The sequence below is a fragment of the Tinamus guttatus genome, unplaced genomic scaffold (genome assembly GCF_059628265.1).
Source record: "Tinamus guttatus ecotype Peru unplaced genomic scaffold, ASM5962826v1 Tinamus_guttatus_pri_ptg000470l, whole genome shotgun sequence".
NCBI classification, from domain to species: domain Eukaryota; kingdom Metazoa; phylum Chordata; class Aves; order Tinamiformes; family Tinamidae; genus Tinamus; species Tinamus guttatus.
The window spans coordinates 1,710,413-1,734,982 of NW_028289004.1; the positions used below are offsets into that span (position 1 = coordinate 1,710,413).

Below are 24,570 nucleotides of genomic sequence, written 5' to 3' on the forward strand. Positions count from 1 at the left end.
ACACAAGCCAACCACCTGATAAACTAGAGGACAAACCACAAGCTCCTCATGGTAGGAAGCATGAGGACATGTGTTTTTAAAAACAGCACTGCTGTAAATTTTACAAGATAGCTTGTTCATGAGAAACACCCCCCCCCCCCAGAATCAAACAAATAATTAAACTCCTAGCTTATGGGAAAAAAATAAGAAGTTTATATTCTTAGCACAATTAAAACCACTGCAGGATTCTAAAGAACATTTTAAGAAGCCCCTTTGAACATAAGCCAATAACAAAATAATGATTTTGCTATGGAGGATTACGTTTCTGCCTGATTAAAATGCAAGTGCTGCATAAGAGATGAAACAGGAATATTTATATAATTTAATTTGAATTCTCAAAATTCCTAGTTTTAACAGAAAATTGAATACTCTTTGCAAGTCTACACTATAACTATATATTTATAAACTGGACTATTAATCTGCAATAGGAAAGGACGTACGAGAATATGCAGAAATGGGGCAGACTTTATAAAAGACAGCAGATCTGATGAAATTTTTCCTTGTTCAATATATTCCTGTAGAAATGTATTGCGAATAGAATTGGGGCTTCACAACGCAAACAGCACCAAAAGGTACTTATAAATTATTATTTCACATATGTAAAATTCTGGATGGAATTAAGTTTCTTAAGTAATTAGAAATTGTCTTTAATTATTCTAACGCCAAATACATATGAAAAAATCTATTCCATGTATTTCATGTAATTTATTTTTTAGAGAGAATCTCCCTCAAAAACCTCAATAAAAAGGTTTCCCTCACTTTCATGTGCTGCATAGAATACCCCAGTAGCAAAACAGCCTCTGAATGATCACTAATAACATTAATCAATCAGAACAGCAGATCATTCGCACCTATGATCAACAGCAGTTGCTTTGTGAAGAAGATGAGAGCAAAGCAAAGGCACAATGAGCCCAGCCTGGCCACCACGCACCAGGGGCTTAGAGACCTCCTACACTGCAGTGCCTGCTCCAGCAGCCTTCCAAATAAATCTTAACAGTGCATTGGCTTCTCTGGAGCACTGACTACATGTTTGAAACCACTCTGCAGCTCTAAGTCCTCCTTCCAAAAGGGCTAATCCAAAGCCCCTTACTGCTCACAGGCACCTCCTGCAGACATCACTGCCCGTTCGCACGGGGTCTCGTCTGCCGTTCCTCTGCACAGTCACTCGATCCTGATGCTTCTGAAAAACTTCAGTAAACATCAGACTAAGACTACTCTTAATGACCTATCAACAGAAACTGCCACCTCAATATTCAGTCATTTTTTCAAAATCTTTTATGAACAAACAAAGCAGTGAAGGGCTTTCAAACGTTTTAGAGACTTTGATGAGGGATCCCACTAATAGCTTTCGGAAAATAGAAGTGTATTTCTTCATCTGGATCTGGATCATTCAGTTCTTTTCATTTGTTGACTTCTTAAGAGAAGTCAAACTGATTTGCAGGATTCTACTTTTCCCTTCAGAAAGCACCCACACTCTTCCTAGTATATCATATTTTGTCCATTCAAGTTTTATGCTAGAAATCTTTGATTTGTTGGTCTTCAGTTCTCTGGATTACCCTCAATCCTCTGTACTGAGGCTAATTTCCTCTGGCATCAAAACTAATTTAAGCAATAGATTAAACTATATCCCACTGAAAGAAAGACTTTGATATGAAACATTCCTTCAAAACTCCTCTGCACTGATTACTGATGCAAATAATTAAACTTTAATGATGTAGCCTTCTGCTTTTTGATTCTTCCTTGCACAGAAAGATCATTTATCAACTTGACACCAAATCTGGCAGGGTTGGTGTGCAGAGGGGTGGGGTAATGGAAACGGAAGGCGTTCATCATTATTTTTTATGCCTTTAGCAGTTTGTTCCTCAAAAAAAACCCTAATATTAATAAAACAACAAAAGCACTGATTTATATTTAACTTTCCAGTGACTATATTCTCACATGGCTATTGGGGAAAGTATATCCTCCTTTACTCTGCTGTTTCACCATGTTTTACAGGATTCTCTGGAGAATGAAAGCCCTATTTTTACACTTTTTCAAGGAAAAAAGGGGGAAAAAATGAGAGAGGACGTTACTTTCTACTGTGCAAAAAACCTGCACAAAGTCTCTCTTATGACCTCAGGGCTCCCTCCTGCAAACAGTCCCGGCCTCAGAGCGCTTATAATAGTAACGAGGCATAAAAAGAACACAGAAAGGCAAAGACAGACAAAGTGGCCAAGGACTAAAGATTAACTATATATGGCAAGTGGTGTGGCAAAAAACTTGCTTCATTTATGCAAACTACCAAAACTTTGTACCATCAGCAGGTCCAACTCTACAGCTCAAAATGAAAGCACAAAGCTGGACAGCGGGTAGAAACAAGCAAAATCCAATCTCCATTGCTGTGATCACCCAAGGGTTTGAGGCAGACATCTCAGAGGCTTACAAGAGGATAAAACGGTTACTCCAAGCTGAAGGCAATGTCTGCATGGCTGCAGAAGCCTTACAGGCAGGGAACTTCTTCGGCAGCACTTACAGCTACCTGCAATTTCAGCAATAAAAATTGCCCACTTGGATTAACAAGTATAATCAAAAAGACCCTAAAAGTCAAAAGCTCGAAGCTTTATATTCATCTGAAGTGCCCATACAGATGAGGTGCCATATGGGGTAGAACGCAGTCACCTGAATAGTTTAAGAACAAATGCCCTAAAAGAATGCAATTCCAGTGAGATGAGGAGAGACATGTCATTTTATGTTGACATTACAATTTTTTGGAACAAAATTTTTCCAAAGGTGTTGCCAAATGGCAGGCTTCTTCGGAATCCATATGTACCTTTTTACTTTATACACATCTGTTTAAAATAGACACAAAGTTCACATAATGACCATTTCTCATTCCCATTGACTGTATTGCCAAAAGCAAAACCCCCACAAATGCTGTTTACTTAAAGGAGCAAACACGTAACCGTGACAGCCAAGGTACATATGGAGCAGTAATTTATGATTCGAACGAGCTCCTGTTTCAGAGACAGCGAAGGGACCGCAAGCTGCAACCATTTCTAAGCTACGACAGAGCTATTAAGAAATCACCCTATGAAACACGGCTGACTCCTTAAATGAAAGGGAGATGATCAATCAAGTCGATGGCTCCAAAGGACGAGCCCATCATCCTGTTCACACACCCCTGCCTGGACGGGGCATCTCGTGTCACACTCCAGGGCAGGCTACCAGCACCATGCAGATACAGCAGCCTGACGCGGTGCTGCCGCCCAAAAGAGTCACCTTGGCTCAACCGTGGCGGGGCACTGAAGGGTTTCCAAGGAAGGCAAAAGGAGGCCCCACAAAGCCCCAGCCTGTAGCGACACGCTCCTAGGCAGGGGAAAATGCGAGAGCAAAGTGGCAGATAAACTTTTGCAACACGTATGAAAGATTTGACTTCTGAAGAGCGTCTCACCACAAGGCCATGGGCACTCTGACTGCGTGCGGGGAGCAGAGGCTGCATGCAGCCTCCCTGCACTTCCAGGGCACACCTGAACGTCTGGCCCGTCTGCTTAGCAACACGGCTGAAAAGATCCCAATGCTGTGAACACAACAGCAATACAGGCACTTTGCCTTTTACACTCAGGAAGAAAAGGCTCTACTTATTTTTATTGATGAAGGAGGAATGTAAGACAGCAGAACATGGATGCCTTCAGGGGAAGGGCCATTTAATGAAAAATTTCCAACTAAAGATCAAAGGCTTCTAAAAGAACACGCTAAAATCAGAACTCACTAAAAGATTAGACTAGCTAAAGCTCATATTTTTCAATTTCATTATATGCAACTGTATCTCACACCATCAGCCTTCAGGTTCTTGCATGGAGGCAGCACTCCTTCCCTTCACAAGGAAGAGACCTTGAGGGAAAGCTAAGACAGGCTATCAAGGCTTTGAGAAGAACAGGAAAATGCCCGTTAAAGCATTTTAGCATAAGAACTAAAATATTAGGCATTTAATTTCCTAATTATCTCCTTGGTCTTCTAATAGGATGATGCATAGCTTCGAAACCTAGGTCAGCCAAGCCAAGACACTTTAAAGCAGAATGCCTGAAGTGCTTAACACACAGAGAATCTATTTTTTGATATAGTACTGTCAAATCTGCATTTAATGACTTTTTCTTTACCTATGATAAAATAGTATAAATACTCATTAGAGGGCATCGTTTCCCAGGAGAGTCTATTGAATGTATTCTCAACAAACCAATGCAGTGAGAGCACCAGCTTTCTAATATATCCTCCCAGGTTCAGGGCCCCCTGCTCAGAGCGGCATGAAATAGAGAGCATTGCGCTCCGTTAACCTCAGAGCCAAGAGATAAACCCAAGGAGAGCTCAGCGTTTTCAGGGTCTAATGAAAGCACAGCCAGAAAGGCTCCTGAAAAAGGTCACTGGCAGACAACAGCAGTGTGATAATGCTAACAAAATGCCCGACCTTTATATCATCTTAATCCTATTTTCCCTCTTTTTTTTTTCCCCCTCTTTCAATCACAACAATAAATCCCATTCAACGAAAGCAAAGTACTCATACTTTTTTCTTTGGACATATTTTCTGGTGATGGGCGAAAAACAATTTTAAGGAGAGTAAAGTACATGACACCTCTCAAGAACACTTAAAAATATATGATGTACCAAGCCTGCAAAAATGGAATCTATCAGCAAAGAAAGAAAAAAAGAAGAAAGTGCACCAAAAAAAAAAAAAAAAACCACACACACAAAAAAAGGAATAACCTTAATGAAATATTTTATATCAACAACCTAACCCTTGTTCTGGTATGCAATCACATACCTTAGTTTGTTCCATGACCACCAAGGTGAAGCAAAAAGCTGATTTTTAAAAAATACTTTCACAAAAATAAAAGACTCAAGATAAAAGCCAACATGCAAAACTCATCTGTTTCCATATTTACTATAAACATTTAATAGGACCATGAGAAATTCTATCAGTTTCTCTCTTATGTAACGATTTTTCTTCGTAGAATAAGAATATAAATGGACTCAGTTTACATGTTAGCTAATGTGTGCCATTAAGTCTTTATTAAGCCTGGTTTTGCTCAGTTTTGCCTGACTGCCTGGAATGCAAAATCCCATTCTATGGAAGATCACTAGTGAGCAATGATATCACCGATACATTCTGATGAGAAGCTTTTACTAGGAATGGCAGAAACAGCAGGAGGAGGTTAGTGGAAAAATACGATTTAATCAGATGAGGAGCGTTTCCACATTCTGATCCAGGCGGCGGAGGCTGGAACGCCTGGGCCTGGGGGCTTCTGCTATAAACCCGACACCCGCGCGCTGTCTTAATAGTGAACTGAGTAGTAGGAGGTTTTCTTAAAACCAAAAGAATTTGCAAAAAAAAACTGTAGCCAGGTGACGATTTTACTCCACATTCCCTTGACACTGAGGGATTTTCTCTGATAAATGCAGAGAAAACAGGAACACTCTCTTTTCTCCAATCTTCTCTTTGACCTTCATTTTATACCTGACATAAATGGAGTAAGAGATATTGGCCAAAATTATCTTCAAGATTTTTCCCATGCAAACTATAGCTATTTTTAGAAGAAACGTGATCCTCCTGACCACAAAGGAGGCAAACTTGTGAGGCAGGAAGAGAATATGCATTAATCTCTCCAAATGAACAACCTACATCTGTCTTAATCAATATTTAGCACTTGACAGCACTATAGAAATGTTTATTTCAACAGCAGCAGGTGTTCTTTCTATGGTAGAGGAAAGGAGAGAGCACAGAAACAATGCAGAGATGAGATTAAAATTAAGGAGATTCAGGGTTGCACTTTCATACTACATCCAGGATACCACCTTTTTTTTTTTAAAAAAAAAAGGAAACAAATATATATATATATATATATGTATATACACACACACACACACACACCCTCCTTAGTCCTGTTACCAGAAGTGGGCTACATAAATGCTACAGAACATTAACAAATACACCGTTTGTTCATTTCTCCAGATTTTTTCCACAGTTTTGACACTAAAAAATGAGTTTCATTCTAGGGTTTTTTTTCCAATATTTCTTTCAGATTCATTCTTTAAATACACATTTCAAGCTTTGGGGGATAAAAATAGACTTGATGTGGACAACTGCAATCTTTCTATAGAAACAAAATAAGTGAATAAAACCACCCCACTCTCCAATGCCCTTTTTTTGTCCCCACTCTCCAATGTTCTCAAGCTATTTGAAGAACTCTGTATCCTCTTGGGAAGGTGCAGTCATGGCATTGATTTAGCAAATCTACCTTCCTCACAAATCTCACTAAGCAATCTAGGTACAAAGAGCAATATGAAAGCAAATGTCACGAGTTAATGACTTCAACTAATAATTCTTACTACATTATAGTAGTCAAGCTAAGGCGAAAAAAAAAAAGTCATGTGTTATGAGAAAACCTAGGAAAGCAATACCAATTACTCATTATTGGTAACAGTGTACAGATATATTTCTAATTCTATCAAGATATGGCTGAAGTTATTTCCTTGTAATCTATCCCCTGCTTCCACACATGGATACGGACTCCATTTAAAGTATTTTTACAGATACCCCTTGCTCACACTCATTTGTCCATCACCCTGTCAGTCGAGCAAGATTAGTAAAATACTAGTAAGTTATCTGTATTTGCGAGATGATGAGACTTTGCTGTAGGTAGATGTAGTAAGGGAAGCATCCAGTTTTCCCAGTAACTTCACCTGAACAATGTTACAACCGTCAGCAAATAACCAGACTCACTAGAATTAACCTTCCACCTCCTACAGGTGTCTGTGCAGGTCACAAATTCTTTCTCCCAGCTGCAATTTGCTGTTCCACAAGCATTTTAAAAAGGCACATGCTCTCGCCCTATAAACCAAGTGTTAAAAGAGCTATTTCTCCTTATTTAGCAAGCAATCTGTGTAGGAGATGAAAATATATGCTATTTACAAAGGTAAAAACTTTAATGATATTTTGCCTGGCACAGAGATAGCACCTTGTTTTCCTTTTTTCTTTATTTATACTCCCCTGCATTTCCAGCCCAGAGAAACAAAATAAGTCTGAAATCAATAATAGCTTTTACAATGCTTTTGAAAGCTCTTTAAACTGAACCCCAGCAGTTATATGTTGCCTCAGATACTCACTTCCTTTCAAATATACTGAAAAAAATTGCCCTCGAGTACCTGAGGCTTTGATAGAGGGTTCCTGCTACCTCATCTGAAGCAGCCATGACTAAATAAGAGAAGAAGATGTTTCTTCAGATACGTATTGCATATCCCTAAATATCTTACGGATGTAAAGCCCAGATCTCCAAAGGTCAACACATATACCCCGGAAATATATTTGATGATGACACTAGTTGCAGCAGGATCTCTTCAGCCACCCTTAAAAATCATACAGAAAAAAAAAACAGCAAAGTTGCTGTTGCTTCTCCAACACAGCACACTTCCCACTGTTAGCTTCCTTTTGGTTAAGTAGGTGGCAGAAGACTTCACAGCAGAGTGGTCCCTACAGCAACCTCAGAAGTCCCCAGCAGAGAGTTTTAATTCCTCCACAAAAGCATCAAGCTCGCCCCTGGCACTTTTTCCTTTCCAAAGGAAGTTCTCAGAGCCACAGAAGGGGAGACTGTATCACGCTCTTTGCAGAAGCTATCTGGCAGTGTCATTTATTTCTTTAGTCATGGGGCAGTGCAAACAGGTGAAAAGTGAGGTAAAAAGTCAACAGCAGATGAAACAAGAAGCTTGTCTATTTATTTTTGCCGTTGTTCCTTTTCCAGACCTGTATGTGAGGAAGTTCGTTTGTTTAGGCTATAAGCAGTTGGTCTAACAAAAAAAAAAAAAAAAAGTGAGATTACTGTCCACAAACCCTGCCTCTCTGCAAAGACACGTTTATCGGATGTGGGGGAAAGAGCGCGCTCAGCTGCCGGCAGCTGATGATGGATCCTTGCCAGGATCAATCAAACCAACCACGCTCAGACCAAAGTTCAGGGCACACCTGTACAGAAGAGATTTCTCGCTGGTAATGGCAACAGAAAGAGCTTCTGCTGAAGGCAAAACCCAGAATTTTATTTCACATCAGTTACAAATCAATCAACAGAGGCAAGGCTTGGAAAACCTGCCAGCCCAGAGCATGTGAAAAGGAGTTGGAAATGAGCAGCTTGAGTTGGCTGAGGCACCACAAGCCAATAAGTATTTCCAAAATGAGGAGGTGGCGGCCAAAATGTCCTCCCCTCCTATAAGACAAAGGTTGAAAGGAGGATGAGCAGGTCCATATGCACGTGAGAAGGGTGGCCTTCCTGTACACCTGAATGGAGAGCAGGACCAGAAATGGATTCACTCAGGGTGGCAGACAAGGGGACAAGGAACGTCATTTCACCCTGAACATCTGACCTCACACACCTTCTCTACCTGGGCAAGAAGGATTAATGCTACTGATAAAAATTACCGATAGAAAATTCAGTATCCAGACAGGCATATGAGAATTAAGTTCTCCCAACAAACATGGAAATACATGACAACTCCGGAATTATTTCAAACCATAGACAAAGGGACTATCTACCTGTAAGACAGAAATATTTCTTTGATTTTAATACCTTTTCATGGATGTATTCAACATTTCTAAACCCAGAGGAAAAAGTCAGCTACCAGCAAAAAGCAAAAAGACTCTTATACCTGATTTGAAGACACAAGGGCAGATTACTTTAGCGTCATGTGTTGGGTAACCCCAGAACCAGAGGCAATTTTCCCCAGTCCCGTGCCAGAGAGTACGAGCTGGTACATGCCGAGTGAAGTTTTCTATCTACAAACCTGACACCATCAGCCCTCACAAGCTGGTGTAAAGTGCATTCCCAATGCCTTAAAATCCCAAACTATACATTCAGTGGGAGTCTCTCAAGCTCTACCTACAAATAACTATAAACAGATGCACTGTTACCTGAAGAACAAAACACCTTCTGCCAGGTAACCTCAAAACCACCTTTTCACTCAATGATGCTTAAAGGAGAAGAATAAATTAAAAAAAAAAAAAAAAAAAGGGAGCCATGGGGGAACAAAATGCACAAATCTAGTCAAAATTAAAGCTAGTTTTTGGCTGCTGAACAGTTCTTCCTTATTCGTCTAACAGTTATCTTCCTTAGGCCTCCTTTCAGTTGTCAGGGTTTATGAAGGATGATTATAAGTAGCTCAAAATGCTACTTCTCAGAACTGACTCCAACAGTTCTCAGCCATTAGGACCGAAGGCCAGTCACAAGCAGAATATGTGTTTTCCAAGCACTAGCTTATAGCATAGCAGTTTTAACTACAGCTTCTTAAGGTACATGCATTACCAGAAGGTACCTGGACTCATTTCAGCACAAACTGGCCATTAGGAAAGGATTTTGAGCGCTCATCCCTCCTACTTCTCTCAGCCTTTGGCTTAATGAGGTATATCATAGCACAACATCAGTTAACTGATAACTGCTCTGAAGAGGAGGGAAACATTCCTCAGCCTACTTGCTTTTTTGTTACCTTTGATTTTCAAAGAGCTCTTTGATATGGTGATTCTCCATTTTTGAACTCTAATGCCCGAAGCAGGGGTTAAATAGCACCGAACACATTTTCTGTTCCTTTTGCCTTTTCCCAGCCTCCTTGCTGCCCTTACAGGTGCCTGAAGAAAAATGTAATAGCTACTTTAGCCCTCCAGCCTCCTATTACTAACAGGCAGGTGGGCTGGAGCCAGGCCACCAGTGCCTGCTGGAGCCCACCTGATGGGCTCAGCCCCATCCTGGCCTCACGTTTTGTTCTCCCTTCACTCCCGAGGCTGGATGGAAGAGGGGCAGTTCTGCTGGTGCAGGGGAATGAGTGACTGTACTGGAAACCGTTAGGGAGATGGAGAGTGGAGTGGCCCAGAGAGTGGTGATGCATCCAAGCTCTCTGGAAACATCTCTACTTCAATCCCTGCTCAAACAGCAACGTGCAGAAGGCAAGAGATGATATGGGCTGCTTGCTGTGGTTTTACACTCTGCCCCAGAGGTTTTCTAGCTAGCCTCCCAGGGCAGGAAGGTCAGCAGGGAAGATGCACTGCTGCCCTGACACAGCACAACCATCCATAGCTAGGTGTGACTGCATGGGAATGGGAAAGGAAGAAAATACCATTAAAGGAGGAAAACAAGCAGACAAAGTCACCACCATATAAAAAGTTTGAAAGCTAATGTAATAGGGTGTCAGCCTATCAATATCACAGGTGCATTATTTTCAGCAATTAATTTTTCAACAGATTCATATGTTGCAAGGGTTTTACATAAATGGAAAATTCAGTAGTCTCCCCAAACATTACCTGCGCTATTCTGAATATCTTTTGAGCTGCTACATGGCCTGTAAGCTTGTCACCATGCATCAGAGAGTAACCATTGTCCAAAGACTTCCTTTACAGACTTCAGTTTGTTTCTGGCATTACAAACAGCTCAGTTATGACAAAAATTGCACTTGAAAGTGGATGTGCTTGTACCGTATAACACGACTTTCAGTTCCATTCATGCATCATTCAGGCATCTTCATTGCAGATTAAATATATTAGAACTCAAAGACAGGCTATTTATTCTTTTTCATATACCCTTTAGCAACAGGACACTTAAAGGAAGAATCACAATATATTTGGGACCTTTGAAGATCATCTAGTCCAACCCCCCTCTACTCCAGAACGATCACCTAGAGCGAGCTCCCCAGGATGGGGTATTTGGGGGTTTGGCTGTCTGCAAGGAGGCATCTTCTGGGAGACCTGCTCTATTGTTCAGCCACTCTCATGGTAAAGATGCTCTTTATCATGTTCAGAGAGAACTTCTCATGTTTAAATTTGTGCCTGTTGCTCTGACTGCCTCTTTAAACCTCAGCCTCAAGTATTTAACTAATTGCTAATATCTCCTTGAGCCTTCTCCACGTTCAGCAATCCTCAGCCCGTCCATACATGGGAGAAGCTCCTGTCCCTAATTGTCTCTGTGGCTCTAGGCTCATCATGCCAGGATGTCCACGTGTGCCCAGCAGTGGGGAGCCCACACCCGGACCCACCGCCCTCGCTGCAGCCTCACCACTGCAGACGGGCAGGATCCCTCGCTCGACCTGCTGGCCACGCGCTGCCCCACGCGGCCCCAGATGCGGCTGCCCTTACCTGCCGCAGGGGCACGTTGCTGGCTCACACACATGGATGTGCAGAGTAAGAACAGACAGCACAAAACGTCCAGGAGGAAAAAAGCAAAAGCCAAAAGAAGGACCAGAGAAAGCATACTGCAAAAGGAAAAATACAAGATTGCCCTTGGATTACAAAAGGTATATGAAAAACAAACCGTCTTCCCACTATTTATAAATGTCTTTGGTAACTTATGGAGTTACTCCCATTTCAGATTTTCCTTCAGTTTCACAGCTTGATAATGAAAAAAAAAAAAAATCCTTTCTCCAGAATACTTTTCCTGAACAATCAATCTCCTAAACATGGTTCAAAGCTGGCCTTTCAGGGCCACATCTGTCCTCAAAGAGCCAGGAAACACATCCTGGAATGAGACCCTGTAATGAAGTGTCCCCTTTCTGAGTCTGGTGAACAATCAATTTCAACCAAAGGAAGGTCACCTATTTATTCCATTGTACCACTAAACCACTTCCTATGACTCCTGAAAATTGCAAGTTACTCCAAACCACAGCACTTAGCTCTACTAAATCCAAGAAGAGTGATGGAAATGCTCATGACTATTAACAGATCACTTAGAGTGAAGGAAAAGAAGCCCTACGGCTGAAACACAGTACTAAAAGTCAAGAAACTAAGCATAAAACTCAATCCCTGCTCCCAATTCCTTTTAGGACAGTTAAAGGGAAAACCAGCCTATCTGACATTATTTTTAGAAACAGCAATTGATCAATCTTTTAACAACATCTTGAGAAGCCCAATGCCACATTTCTGGCCACAGATTTCTTCCCCAACACCGAACGTGCCCATACACGTGCACCTGCCTCCCACATTCGGCACAAAGAGCTGGGAAAGCTCCTGGCAAAGCAAAGTGAGCAGCTCTGCACAGAGGGACGAAAGTGCTTCCAAAAGCAGCTCCACCTCCACTGGCAACAGTTTCCGCTCTGCGCTGCTCTCCATGAAGGTTATCCCAGGCCAAGCCTTCTGCCCCCACCTTAGCAAGGAGAGTCCCTGTCTCTTCAACTAAGTCAAACCATTAGTTGATACCACCCACCTGAGGGAAGGGAAGTCAAAAACCTTTACTTAAAGTATTTAAAATCATAGTAATGATGTATGGGTAAACACGGTAATAACATCTTATTTTCCCTTTTGGGACCTTCAGAAAAGATCCTTTTTTTGCACCACATGAAAAGGTATTTTTCTTTCGTATGATTGGAGCTTTATTTCATGTACAATTAATAAACAAAAGTTTTTGCTAAGTAAACAATCAGGGATAGTTTATTTGGACTGGAGTTTTCCTCAAACTATCACTTGATTTACTGCTTAGCAAAACGAGAGGAGCAGCGTACAGGGTGGAGGCAGATAATTTTGGCACTCTATTTCGTTAACATCCCCTGGCTTGCAACACAGCCTTTAGGAAAAGGTTGTACCTTTTTTTTTTTTTTTTGACCAAAGTCACACTAAGAACTTCATCCTTCCACCATGCCTACAACCAAAATCAACTGCAAACTAGAAATATTGGAATGAATGTGTTTTTTTTCCTGCAGTAAAGGAGAGCTCTGCTAATTTCTGCCTGACCTAACACAAGTAATTTGAAAATTCATAGGGGCTTAACCAAGAAAGACACTTCCAGATCTTAGCTAACTGAAACAAAACCACAGTGTGGCCTCTAGCAAGTGGCATTAAAACAGGTAAAACAATCAGATACGCTCATGTTACTGTTATTTTCTTGAAGATTTCTAAGCGTGCTTTTACAGCGGCATGCACAAACTCCTATGTGGTATCATGGACCTTTATTCAACACATCTTTTTCCATCCTGTCAAAACCTCAGGTAGAAGTGATAAGATTTTAATGCCTCCTTCTATGCATTAGTATCAATGCTGGGGGAGGAGGAGGGAAGCCCATTTAAGAGAAATGACTTAAAGCACAGAGAAAGGAGAGTTTCCAGATTTTTGGCACACCAGAAAATACAGAATCTGAATACCTGGGATTGCTCCATAAATCCATTTACTTTCATAAGGGAGGGAAAATAATAATAATTAAACAGAAAAGTAAAATAATATATTATGCAGAGGAAACATTCACCTCCATAGTATGTTTTTCAAATTGTCCCAGCCTACAGAAGTCTATACACCATACTGGAACATAGTAAGCTGCTCTTGCCATATGGTGAAGGAATTCAGTGAAGCCTCAAAAACAGTGAAGCCTCAAAAAGGGAAGTTAGCTACTGGCATCTTTATTTATACATAGAAAATAACAGGCAACCAAAGTATTTTGGCATATTTAGAAGCAAACAAGCTGAAAGGAAAACGATGTCTAAGTAAACAGTGACACCAGAAGCTAAAGACAACACAAGGAAATACTTCTTCCAGTCACTCCTGCTTTGGGCTTTCACACTGAAACCCATTTAAAAGGGAAAGACTAAAGTTAACTAAAGTTAATCCAAAGATCACAGAAGAACTTTATCAACCTCAACAGAAGGGGCATTTGAAAATGGCACCTTAATAACTTGCCAATGGTCAGCTTCCTACTGACAAAATAAAACAGGCATGTAAAAGAAACCAATGCCTCAGATATTAGGCTAATGTTGGTTAAATATATATATATATATATATAAATTTAGTACTGAAGGAAATCAGTCTTTTCACTACTGCAATAACTTTTACTGAGCTACAGCACTACTTTTTCTCCCATTAAGGTTTTTCCCCGGGCCAGTTAACTTTTCCTTCACAGGGAAGGTAAGTTTGGGTGTTGAGCACAAAGCACAGCTGTATTTCGCAAAGCCCTGTACGGCGACTCGGAGCAGCAAGCACCCCAAAGCGGGTATAATCTGCCACACGTATCACGGGTTAGGTAATGATGTCAGACAGGACCTGGGAGATGCACAAACCTCAGGAAACCCAAAATGCGCAGGCTGAGAAAGACTGACAGCCACTTAAAGCCACCTGAGAAAACTCAATGCAGGTAACGTTTCCAAGCTTTGCATCAGTTTCCTGATCAATTGTATTTCCCTTGCCCCATAATTTATAAAATGCACTTATTTATAAAAATTCTATATAAGCCATACATTCTAATTTTACTTCACCATATAACTGGATGTAGAACATCAACGGAAAATAGCTGCTTCTAAGATCTATTTGACAGTTTGAGGCAAACGTAGATGAAGGGCAGAAACTGGCACTGCCTGTCAGAGTTGCTGCAAAAACTGGATTTTGTGAGGAGTGTCGAAATAATTGGAACAGAGAAAGCCCAAAAAGCTACTAAGCAACAGTGACAGTGAGCTATTCCGGCACCGGAGAGGCACACACGAAGGAAACAGAAACACCAAAACTCCACATCTCACTACTTGAACACAGCAAAAGCAATCCATAACCGAAACACTTGTTCTTCCTTTTCTGCGCCCTTAAAATGCTTTACTATGATTGACTGACATGAACAGTATATTAAAAGGATTTCCCATGATGGTTTTACTCCCCATACATCCTGATAGCTAAGCAAGCTACAATTGTTTCATTATTAAGTATTTTATTAATCTATGGAAGAAAAAAAGCCTTACTATATAAATCAGTGTATGATATTGCCATGCAGGATATATAGTTTCATGAAATATGTATACACTCCTTCAATTAGCACAGCAAGAAATAACCACCCGATATAAAATGCATCCCTGATGTATTTGTACATGCCAGGCACCAGAGCAAAGGGAGGTGTGTGGCACCGCGCAGAACAGCCTCATAAACACAAAGAAGCGTTCAGGTGCCTCACTTTCACAACATGTGCATTTCAAGTTGATGTGTCTTTTTTTTTTATTGTCCCAATTCTATAATTCAAAGGCAAGATATTTTTATGCACTGCATTTAAATGAAGCTTAACTGGATTTTTTTTTTTGACATTACACGATGTATTAAACTACTCTGAACCAAAAGCAATACTTACAAAATGGTAACCTCATGTGGAAAGTAACACATAAATTAACACTTTGGGTAAACAACCTTAAACATACACACATGTGGGAGCATAATGTAAAACTAGAGTATTGAATATACTTCCTTATAGCTAATTTACAGAAATCAGCTCGAAAAGCACTGCTTTGCAAAAGGAAAGAAAGAACACGGTATTGAAAGAAACATATACACGAATTCCTTTCACACATACTCTTTTTTGTGATACAGAGACTAAGTCGGCACGACATGCAATTGTTTTCTAAATCCTCTTAGATCAAAGTTTTCTGCAAAAACAAAAGGCATATACCTTTAGTCCTGAAAACCCAAGCGTTCAGTATTTCAGTCTCTCGATTAAGCAAACTTCACTGGGCAACAACAGGGAAGATGAGAGATTCAGTACCAACGAGCTTGTCCTTCAAATGCTCTTTAGTCATTACTATTACTACAGATGGTGGCAGCAATAACACCTACATTTCAGTCATCTGACACTCTCCCTTACAAAAGACACAAGCAATATTTTCTCAGGCTGTAGCATCTCTACTGTTTGCCGCATGACTTTAACATTTGCAAACCTCGAGTATTTTTTATTTGCCAAAAATCATTTTCTTGTGCCACAGAACTCCATCCTGGAGGATAACAAACCACTGAACAACAGTCTTTCCTTTAATAGTCAAGAGGTGCAAATACCTTCCCTTTCCATGGGCTTGCTTGTTTCGACTTGATCTTGGCAGCACGTCTAAAGCCAAGGACATACTAAATCTGATGCCTGACGCTGCCTGACATCCTAGCAGCATCCTCAGCATTGGAGATCCCTACAAATCAAAGATGCTGCCAGAGAAACAGAAAGCTTGCAAAAGGGGAGGCAGGCTGCAGGTATTTAACTTGACACTTGGGCAACATCCTTTTGGGGAAAAAGCTTTTTACTTGGGGACATGGAGGAATGATTCTTTCTGTCTCCGTAAACAAGACAAGGTTCCCAGAAACACACACAAACGTGGAAAAGCACAAGGGAAAGCACAAGTTCCATGCTCCCTGCTAGCAAATGGCATTAGCAACTCTTGTGTTGGTTACAAAAATGCTAAACTGGACCCCACACTAAACTCCCATGCTTTGCTACAACACATTCAAATCCCATCCACGTCACTGTCTTAAGATGTACCACACACACGCAGTCTTCTCCCGGTGTGCCACATGTTATCTTCTCATAGTTGATTCAAATAACAGGTTTGGCTAAGAGGACTCTACGCTTAGGCATTAGTGCTCAAACGCTGAGGCTTGACTAGAAGTGATTCCATCTGTCCACACTCTGCAACACTTGTCCCACTTGAAGCCACCTTTAACTGCAACTCCACATGCTGCCTTTTCCATGGATTCCCAAACTCATATATGGCAAAAAAGAACAGATGATGCTCGGGTCTACACAGGGAACATTTGTCCCAGCAGTTAGAAGGAAACAGTGGGAGAACACAAGAAAATAAAAAAAAGGCTGTGAACAAGGCAAGCAAATAGTGTGCAGACCTTTTATGCTTTAGAGTATGGAAAAAAATCACAAATAAACTAATCTGTGCAATAACTGTTTTCCTCCCTGTTTTCCACAATGTGACATGAAAAACTGGACCCAAGAAGACCCAGCAGCATTGACTACTCAGCTGCAACCGATTGCAGGAGGAGCTGTGGTTGCTGAGCACAGGAGGAGCGCGAGGGACAGGGAAACGCTCCGGGCTCTGTCCTCGCCTCCTGACCTCAGAAGTTAAAGACTTGTTATTATCCTAAATTTATGGAATGGGAAGACGAATTCACTTCCTAATCTCCCAAAGCAACTTGTAAACCTACTTTTGTAAACTAATGTAGCTTAGGACAGAAAAGGAAGTCAATTCTTTCTTCCGCCCAAGGATGCGTACGGCTCGCCATCCACAAAGCAAGAGCCCCGTATCAGGTGATTAGGGTGAAGTTTTAATGAACAGCTGCCTAATTCCTTAATCACCACTCACGCTGCACGCTGGAACGGGGAGAGGCCACGGGAGGAAGCAGCAGCCGCACTCCTGTGTACGCAGCCACCCTGGCGCACACATACACGTGAGCGGAGAGTCACGGCCCACGGTCACCACCTTCTGCTTCCGCGGCCTTGTCCCACGCCACTTTCCACACGCAAACCCCGGCTGGATGCACAGCCCTCAGGCACAGGGGCTCCGCGCACTGGTCCCAGCGCGCTAGGCGCCCGCGCTCGCTTTGGAGATTTCAGGTTGTGCCCGTCGCGGAGGCACAACCAAGGCGGGAGGCCAAGGCGGCGCCGAGCCCACGCAGAGGCTCCCGCCGAGGCGCACGCGGCTCCCTACCCGCTCAACCAGTTTGCGCCCGGTTGCCCAAGCGGCGCAGACAGGCCCGGGCACCGCGGAGAGCGAGGCCGCGGCACCGCAGCCGCCACTCGAGGGCAGGAGCACCAGGCGCCTCCCGCCCCGGCAGCGCTGCCAGCGGTTGGGAAATTAAACTGCTGCACATGCCCCGCCGCGCTGCTGCAGGGCGCAGGGAGCCTGCCCGTGTTTACCATTACGATTTGTATGTATTTACCACGGCGTTTAGCGTGCCCCGCGCCCGCCGCCCCCGGGGGGCTCCCGCAGCCCCCGGCCCGAGATGGCGGCCGGAGCCGCCGCCGCCACCTGCCGCGCGGGCGGGAGCGCCCCGCGCCCCTTTGTGCCTGCGGCGGCCGCGGCGCGAAGGCAGCGCGGGGCGCCCCGAGCGCGGCGCAGGGCCGGCGGCGCCGCCGAACCGCCGCCTCCCGCCCGCCCGCGCCTACCTACCTGCCGGCCGCGGGCAGCTGCGCGCAGCCCCCGGCTCCGCCATCTTCGCCGGCCGGTGCCGAGCGCCGCCGCTCCGCGCGCCGTTGGGGCTGCGTTGCGCTGCGCTGCGCTCCGCGGCGGCCGCCGCACACGCGCACTGCCCGCCCCGCGGCACCTGACACGGCACGGCACGGCGCTGCGGGCGGGGAGGAGGCGCCGGGCACGGCCGCCCGCCCGCTGCCACACGGCGGCGGCTCCCCCGCCCGCCAGGTGCTGCCGCCGCCCCGCCCCGCCGCGGAGCGGGGGCTCGGGGCCGGCGACACTTTGGTTTCAAGTTATCAGCTCTGCGAAACCGCCGAAAACGGGGCGAACGGCGGCGGCGGCGCCACGGAAACGTCCCCGCGCCCCTTTCCCGCCGCGCCGGGCTTGGCCCCGTCTTCCCGCCTGATGGGGAGCGGCGCGGCCATCACGGGGCGCTACCGGCCTCGCGCCCCCGCCAAAATGTGGGCTCGCCGGCAGCGGCCGCATCAGCCCTCACCCACCCGCGGAGCCCCGCGCGCGGCCGCCGTGGCCCTGCCGCGGGTCTCGCCTTGCCCGTCGTCGTGTGGCGGCCGCGCGTGGCCGCCTGTGCCCGGCGAGGACACCGAGTCGCCATAGTTTGACACACTGGGTTGGTTTGTCCGGGAAAAGCTACATGTCACCCCATGGGCTATCAGAAAGGATCCAGCGGTCTGGTTTTCCCATCTTTTTCCATACTCCGGGTTAGGTGTTGCTGGTTGGATGTTGCTTAGGTCAAAACCAAAGCATTTTCGTCCCATGGATCCCTTCCTACGCAGCTGTAGGCGCACGAGCAGCCTGATCACACTCCATACAGCTTGGGAACGTATCTTCCTTCATCTTCTTGCGTGTCCCAGCTATTCCTCCCCAAAGTCAGGTCCCCTCAAAGCAGGTCAGCACGGCAATGGCTCCACCGTTCCCTGTTCAGTTTAGAATAGGATTGAAAGACAATTGGGGAAAAGAAAACAAAAAAGCCCTCTTTTCTTCTTCTTCTTCTTCTTAAATAAACATGTGGTAGCGGTCAAAAGGCTGCACCTTTAAATGCCCAACTCACTAATTTATTTCGCTCACATTTTGTTTTTCTAATTCTTGACAATGTCAGGGCAGTCCTCAGTGTGACACTGTGTACGCCACCCCTAAGCATGTGGCTTTCAGACATGGGTAGAACTGGCATTAGAGCTCAAATGGCTAATGCCTAGTCTTCAATTTATTTTTCTTTTTACTCCTCTTTTATCAAAAAGATTTACCGCAATTGAATTTTAAGACATTTAATCCTCCTACTTTTCCCTCTTGTTCCTTTTATGCTGATCTTTTTGTCTGGCAATCACATTCTCATTGCATCCTTATTAGCTGAAAACACAGACTATAATCAACATAAGGTGGTGGAGGAGGAAAACATTTTATTTTAAGCTTTTTTATATTAAAAAAATGCTTTGGTATTTCTGACACGTCTTCAAGTAAATTGCTGTTTCTTACTAAGCGCAAATTATTCTGCTGGGACTTGCTTGTTGACAATTTATCTTTCATCAATGCATGCAAATGGTGTTCTCACGTATGAGTTTGCACACCTCAGTAGAAAAGTTTTAGCAGGACAGATTCATGTTTTTGTGGTGCACATAAAAATACTTATTGCTTATGTCGTCTTTTTGTTCATAGACTTTGTTTTGGTTCTTTGTAACTCCACCAAATTTAAATTATTTCACTGGATGAAACACTTCAAAATGTTACAATGTTTCTACCTGTCTAAAAATGAAATTGTACAGTTTGCTCATGTTATCAAAAAAAAAAAAAAGGAGCAAAAATAAACCTTATATGTCATACTGTCATAGGGTATGGATGTCTCCTGATTTCCAGGGGCTCCTTTGGCAATTAAACCAGAAGGAAGCTTGTCCTGTAATCTTCATCTTACCCTACTGGTATCCAAGGAGCACAGAGGAAGAAACAGTTGGTCTCAGTGCAAATTACAGAGGCTTGGTACTGACCGAGTGGAACTAAAGGAGGAGTTTGCAAGAGGGAGAATTAAGAAAGCAAGAAATGGGGATGAGAGATAGAAAACTCAGGGAAATGGAGAGAGATGGGCATGAGCTAGACACAGCCAGAGGAGGCTGGGGACGGCATGTGAGGGTATCTGCAGGGAAAGCAGGAGTGCAGGTCAGGGTGAGGGACAGACAGGACTACAGGAGAACATGACCCTGCAGAACGTGACCCTCCTAGTGCCGACTCTCTGGCAGTTAAGTTAAGCCTACGAGTATTACACATCACATGGAAAAATAAGTAGTCTTCTACAACTGTAATTTATCCCAATGGCTCGCACAAAGCCTCACTAATATTCAGGTTGGGCGTGTGGCTTCATGCAATGAAAAAAAAAAACAGAGACAACTTGACAAAACTATATTGAAAACATTAAAACTCCAAAGACAAAAAAGTCCCTACAGTAATGTGTGTAATATGTGTTATGATACAGACTCTAAAATACCTTTGCACATTATTTTTTTTCCACAAGATGCCTGCCTCATTCAATGTAAAGGGTAAATGTTTAACTAGTGTATAGTTCTTCAATGTTTCTCTTAATTTTCATCACGCAAAGTGTTGTCTTTCATGTCATATTTACTGTATGTTCTTCAAAACCTGTCTCAAAGGCAGGTTAATTAATTTCCATGATGGCTTTCCTGGCATTAATGAATTTAACTTTATAACACCCTCTTATGCTGAAGCAGTAACACATGGGGAAGTAAGACCAGAAAATAATGACCTGGAATTATTAATAAACACATACAGATAATTTCACATTCTAATGGTCAATGGATTGCTTTAAAGGAGGGAAAACTGGGCTTAATGCAGATATACATCTACCAGCACCTAAGAAACAAGACTGAAACTGGTTATTGATCAGATTTTGCTTTGGATATTTTGCGGTTCTAAAAGTACCAAAATTACTGCCTTACTAATACTCTTTAAAGCCTTGGTATGCATGTGCACCCGGGAGTCAGTAGCTAATTTCAGATATATATTTGGTTTCCTTCTCTATGACAGAGGAACTCTGGGGTACCTTTTAATTTTGAACATTTTTTAAATGAAGTAATGAACTGTTTAATTTTGCCCGTACTTCACAGAAGCGTGACTGTAGCAGCTGAGGGTGCTTCCCCATCCGTGCTGGGACTACAGCATGCTCAGAGTGGGAGATGTCACCTCAGTGGAGCACCATATCCCTCACTAACTCTGCCTTCCAGTTGGAACTGCTGTCCCTTCATATTATGCTAAAGAAAATCATTCTAGAGGAGTCACGTCACCAGAACGAACGTGAGGCTCTGCCTCTGGGTGGTAAGAGAAGAAATGCATAATGTGACAGTACTGAAGCCTCGGGGAGCTGAGGGACAGGCCTAGGGAGTTGCTCCTCACTCCCAAGACCAGAAGTGCCAATTACCTAAGCGTTGGCTACGAAGACAGGGAGATGGATAGGGAGAGGCTGTGTGTCTTGGAGCACAGCCAGCCACTTACCGTCAAGTCTCGAGCATGAATTATGCAGCAGTGCAGGAATGCTCCCTAGTGCGATGAAGTTCGTGTCACACCGAGCGAGAGGGTTCTCTTCACAGATTGGTGGTGGTGATCTGCTTTCTTGGTGCTTATTTTATCTCTGCGTGAATGAAACCCTGGCAATACTTGTTCCAGACTGCTGTATTTTAAAGCAAATCTTTTTCTTGACCTATTTCCCCTTTTGAATCAATAACCGACAAGTGTAGAACCAAAGAAGTAAGGAATGCACAGTGTATATCTGCGGACAGTTGGTTAAAGTGATTAATTCTTCAGCAGTGCTCAAAAATTACAGGTCACAAATGCAAAATCCAAGTTCTCCAAGGTACCATTTAGTGCTTTAACTGCAAAATCAGCCTTTCTTTTCTAAAGTTCTTAGATTTCCAGTGCCACCTTTACTATATTTCTTAAAACTTCTAATTGAGTCCTTGCACCACAATATTTTAGAGACCGTACAAAAGCATCTGAAGACTAGTACTCCCCAGCACTGGTGATCTAGGATCCTCCGAGAAAAATGGAACCCAACTTGGCAGTTAAGTATTGTAACACATAAAGGAGAAAGATGGGGAAAAAAGTGGTGTGTATAAAATTACGGTTTCTCCTAACATTCCTCTATCAGATTATAAAGCATTATTGTACATACGGAAGTTATAGAGAAATTAGGTTCACAAGTGGCAGAAATGCTCATGGACTTAATGACCACTAAGAAATCTTCCTCATGAAGGATCAGACTTCCAAAAAATTCTTGGCCGCTGAGTCAATAGACTAAGATGCAATATGACATTCTGAGACAAAATCTCTCTTTCCAGGTTTCTTGAAACTTTCATACAAAATGTTCTGGATATATCAGTCCTGAATCTAGGTATCTAGAGGAATATGGTGGTTTGTCTCAAAAACACAGTTTCAAAACCGAAAGTCCTAGTGGTATTTCAGAAGAACTTCTATCCTTCAGTCACAAATATATAAAAAAAAAAAAAACTGAATTTGCATTGACTTCCATTTCTGTTAGTCTTTCACTGTCTAAGAAAGAAGCCAAGGCCAGAACATCTGTAGGAATTAAACTACTGCTTTAAGGTTCACTTGGTTGAAGAACGTGGCAAATGTGAGCTCAGTCAGAAAACTTGCACTACATCTGTCCAATGTTGATTTTTTTTTTTCTTATGTATGTACAAAGCTAAGAAGTGTCATTCAATGAATAATATCAGCCTAGTGTTAAAAACATTTTTAGGATGAATCATAATTAATTGGTTTTTTTTGTCATTCAGCATGCCCAAAGTGTATCAGTCCTCCTACACTTTAAAATATATATTCCAAAAAATTAAACTTGTGTTAAGTCACAGATCTTCTACCCTGTGTTTTATCCTCTATACAATTTTATACTCCCAGAAACCTTGAATCTTGAGTGTGTTCTCCCTTTTCATCTTTATCTTTGGAGGTTCAGCAGCTCCTGTTAGAGCTATCGTACTTGGAGTACATTGACACTATTTGACTCATCTTCACAAAAATAAGTGAAAGAAAACACAGAGAAGGAGATGAGTTCTCTCATCACCGTGTCCTTCATTATTTACTGAAGGCACAGGCATTCTCAGTCATGTACCAACACAGACCTGCCTACACCCTGCTTTTCTGAGCATACTAGTGCAATAAGCAGTGCTGGAATGCAGCACAAACCTATTTCATACCTGATTTAAACCAAACATTTTTTTTCCATTGGGGTCTCATTAAAAGGGTTTATATTATTTCTCCAGCTCTCCCGTAAATGAGGTGTCCCCTGTTTAGCACCAGATACCTTCTCCTCCTGATTCAAAACATCCTAAGCCTTGAGTCTTTAGGGCCATGTTAGCAGTTGCTTTGCAGATTCACAGCCAGGTGTCTTGGGGGGTTGCGACCAAGCTAGATTTGATGCGTTTTGGATTACTTTTGATGCTGGCATTAAACTAAAGATTCTTTACTTCAGCGTTAGCCAAAGAAAAGGCAAAAGCTCTGTTAGCTTTTCATGCTCTAACAGGATGTGACACCGTCTCAGCATTTGCTGGGAGAGGCAGGGAAAGATAAGCCTTGCTCAGGAAAGGAAGAATGTCTGCCCTGCAGCCATAGAAACGTTTTCGAGGTTCCTCTTCACCACCTGCTGAAGTGATTGATATTTGCCTGAAGGATATGCATTTGTTTGTAATATTTTTGTGAAAGTGCACCAGCGTACTTTGCCAGGAAAAAGAATACTATTTCCCTAAGTGGACATCTATTCATATCAGGAAGATTATGTAATAGTCATATATGATAGTAGCATGGATGGGTTTGAAAATAGCAGTTTTCAAGGTATTGGAATATCAAATCCTAAAATACTTCCACTCCAAATGCATAAAATGGTTTTGCAGTAACTAAACTTGTTCGAATAGTATAGTCCATAAAATGGCAAACTGGACCAGAAAATCAGTGGAGAATTTGCTTTTGTTTGATTTTTTTTTTTTTGTTAAGGTACAAGAAATTAACTCATTCTGAAGGAATGCCATGACCACAGTGGGGTGCAAACCCCTGAAACATATGGCCCAGGTAGGTCTAGAAGCCAGGAGATCACGAGAACAACATAAATTGATGTGTTATGTTGCCTGGTATGTGCAGAGGACTCCACCTCACACTCACAGTGAGACCAGTTGCATACTCCTTGCATACTCCTCTGCATAAGGCTATGAAGCCCGGTGCCTCAGCCTCTCCAAGTGCTATCAGTGTCATAACTCTGGGATAGACATACTAACTGGAGGAGAAAAGCCAATGTGGTTTTGGACTGTTTCCATTACTGCTGAATTTACCTACTGGGAATCTATGACAGACCCAGATACATTAAAGCAAAGATCAATGACTTAAGAATATATGTAAAAATGTGCTGATTCTGATTCCAGTTGCTTCTCTTAAAAGAAAGGGAAATAACATTTTAGAAATGAGGATTTGATTTACTTCCCTAGTCGATTCTCATTCTTCTGTAACTTAGGAGCCATTTAATCATTTAGGCATTTATCTATGTCTGTGTCTTGACACATTCAAATATAAAGAACGCAACTCTGGTCATGGAGATTCCCCGGT

The 24,570-nt window shown here is 42.7% G+C and overlaps 1 protein-coding gene across 1 annotated transcript in view; it reads right to left on the reverse strand.

Annotated features, from left to right (window-relative positions):
- The window catches only part of MAP7D2 (MAP7 domain containing 2), a 67,025-nt gene extending 49,055 nt beyond the window's left edge, over positions 1-17,970 (reverse strand). The window contains exon 1 of the mRNA XM_088532745.1: positions 17,926-17,970. Coding sequence (XP_088388871.1) covers positions 17,926-17,968 — 43 coding nt within the window. The 5' untranslated portion in view covers positions 17,969-17,970. The remainder of the gene's footprint in view (positions 1-17,925) is intronic.
- Between the last annotated feature and the right edge of the window lie 6,600 nt (positions 17,971-24,570).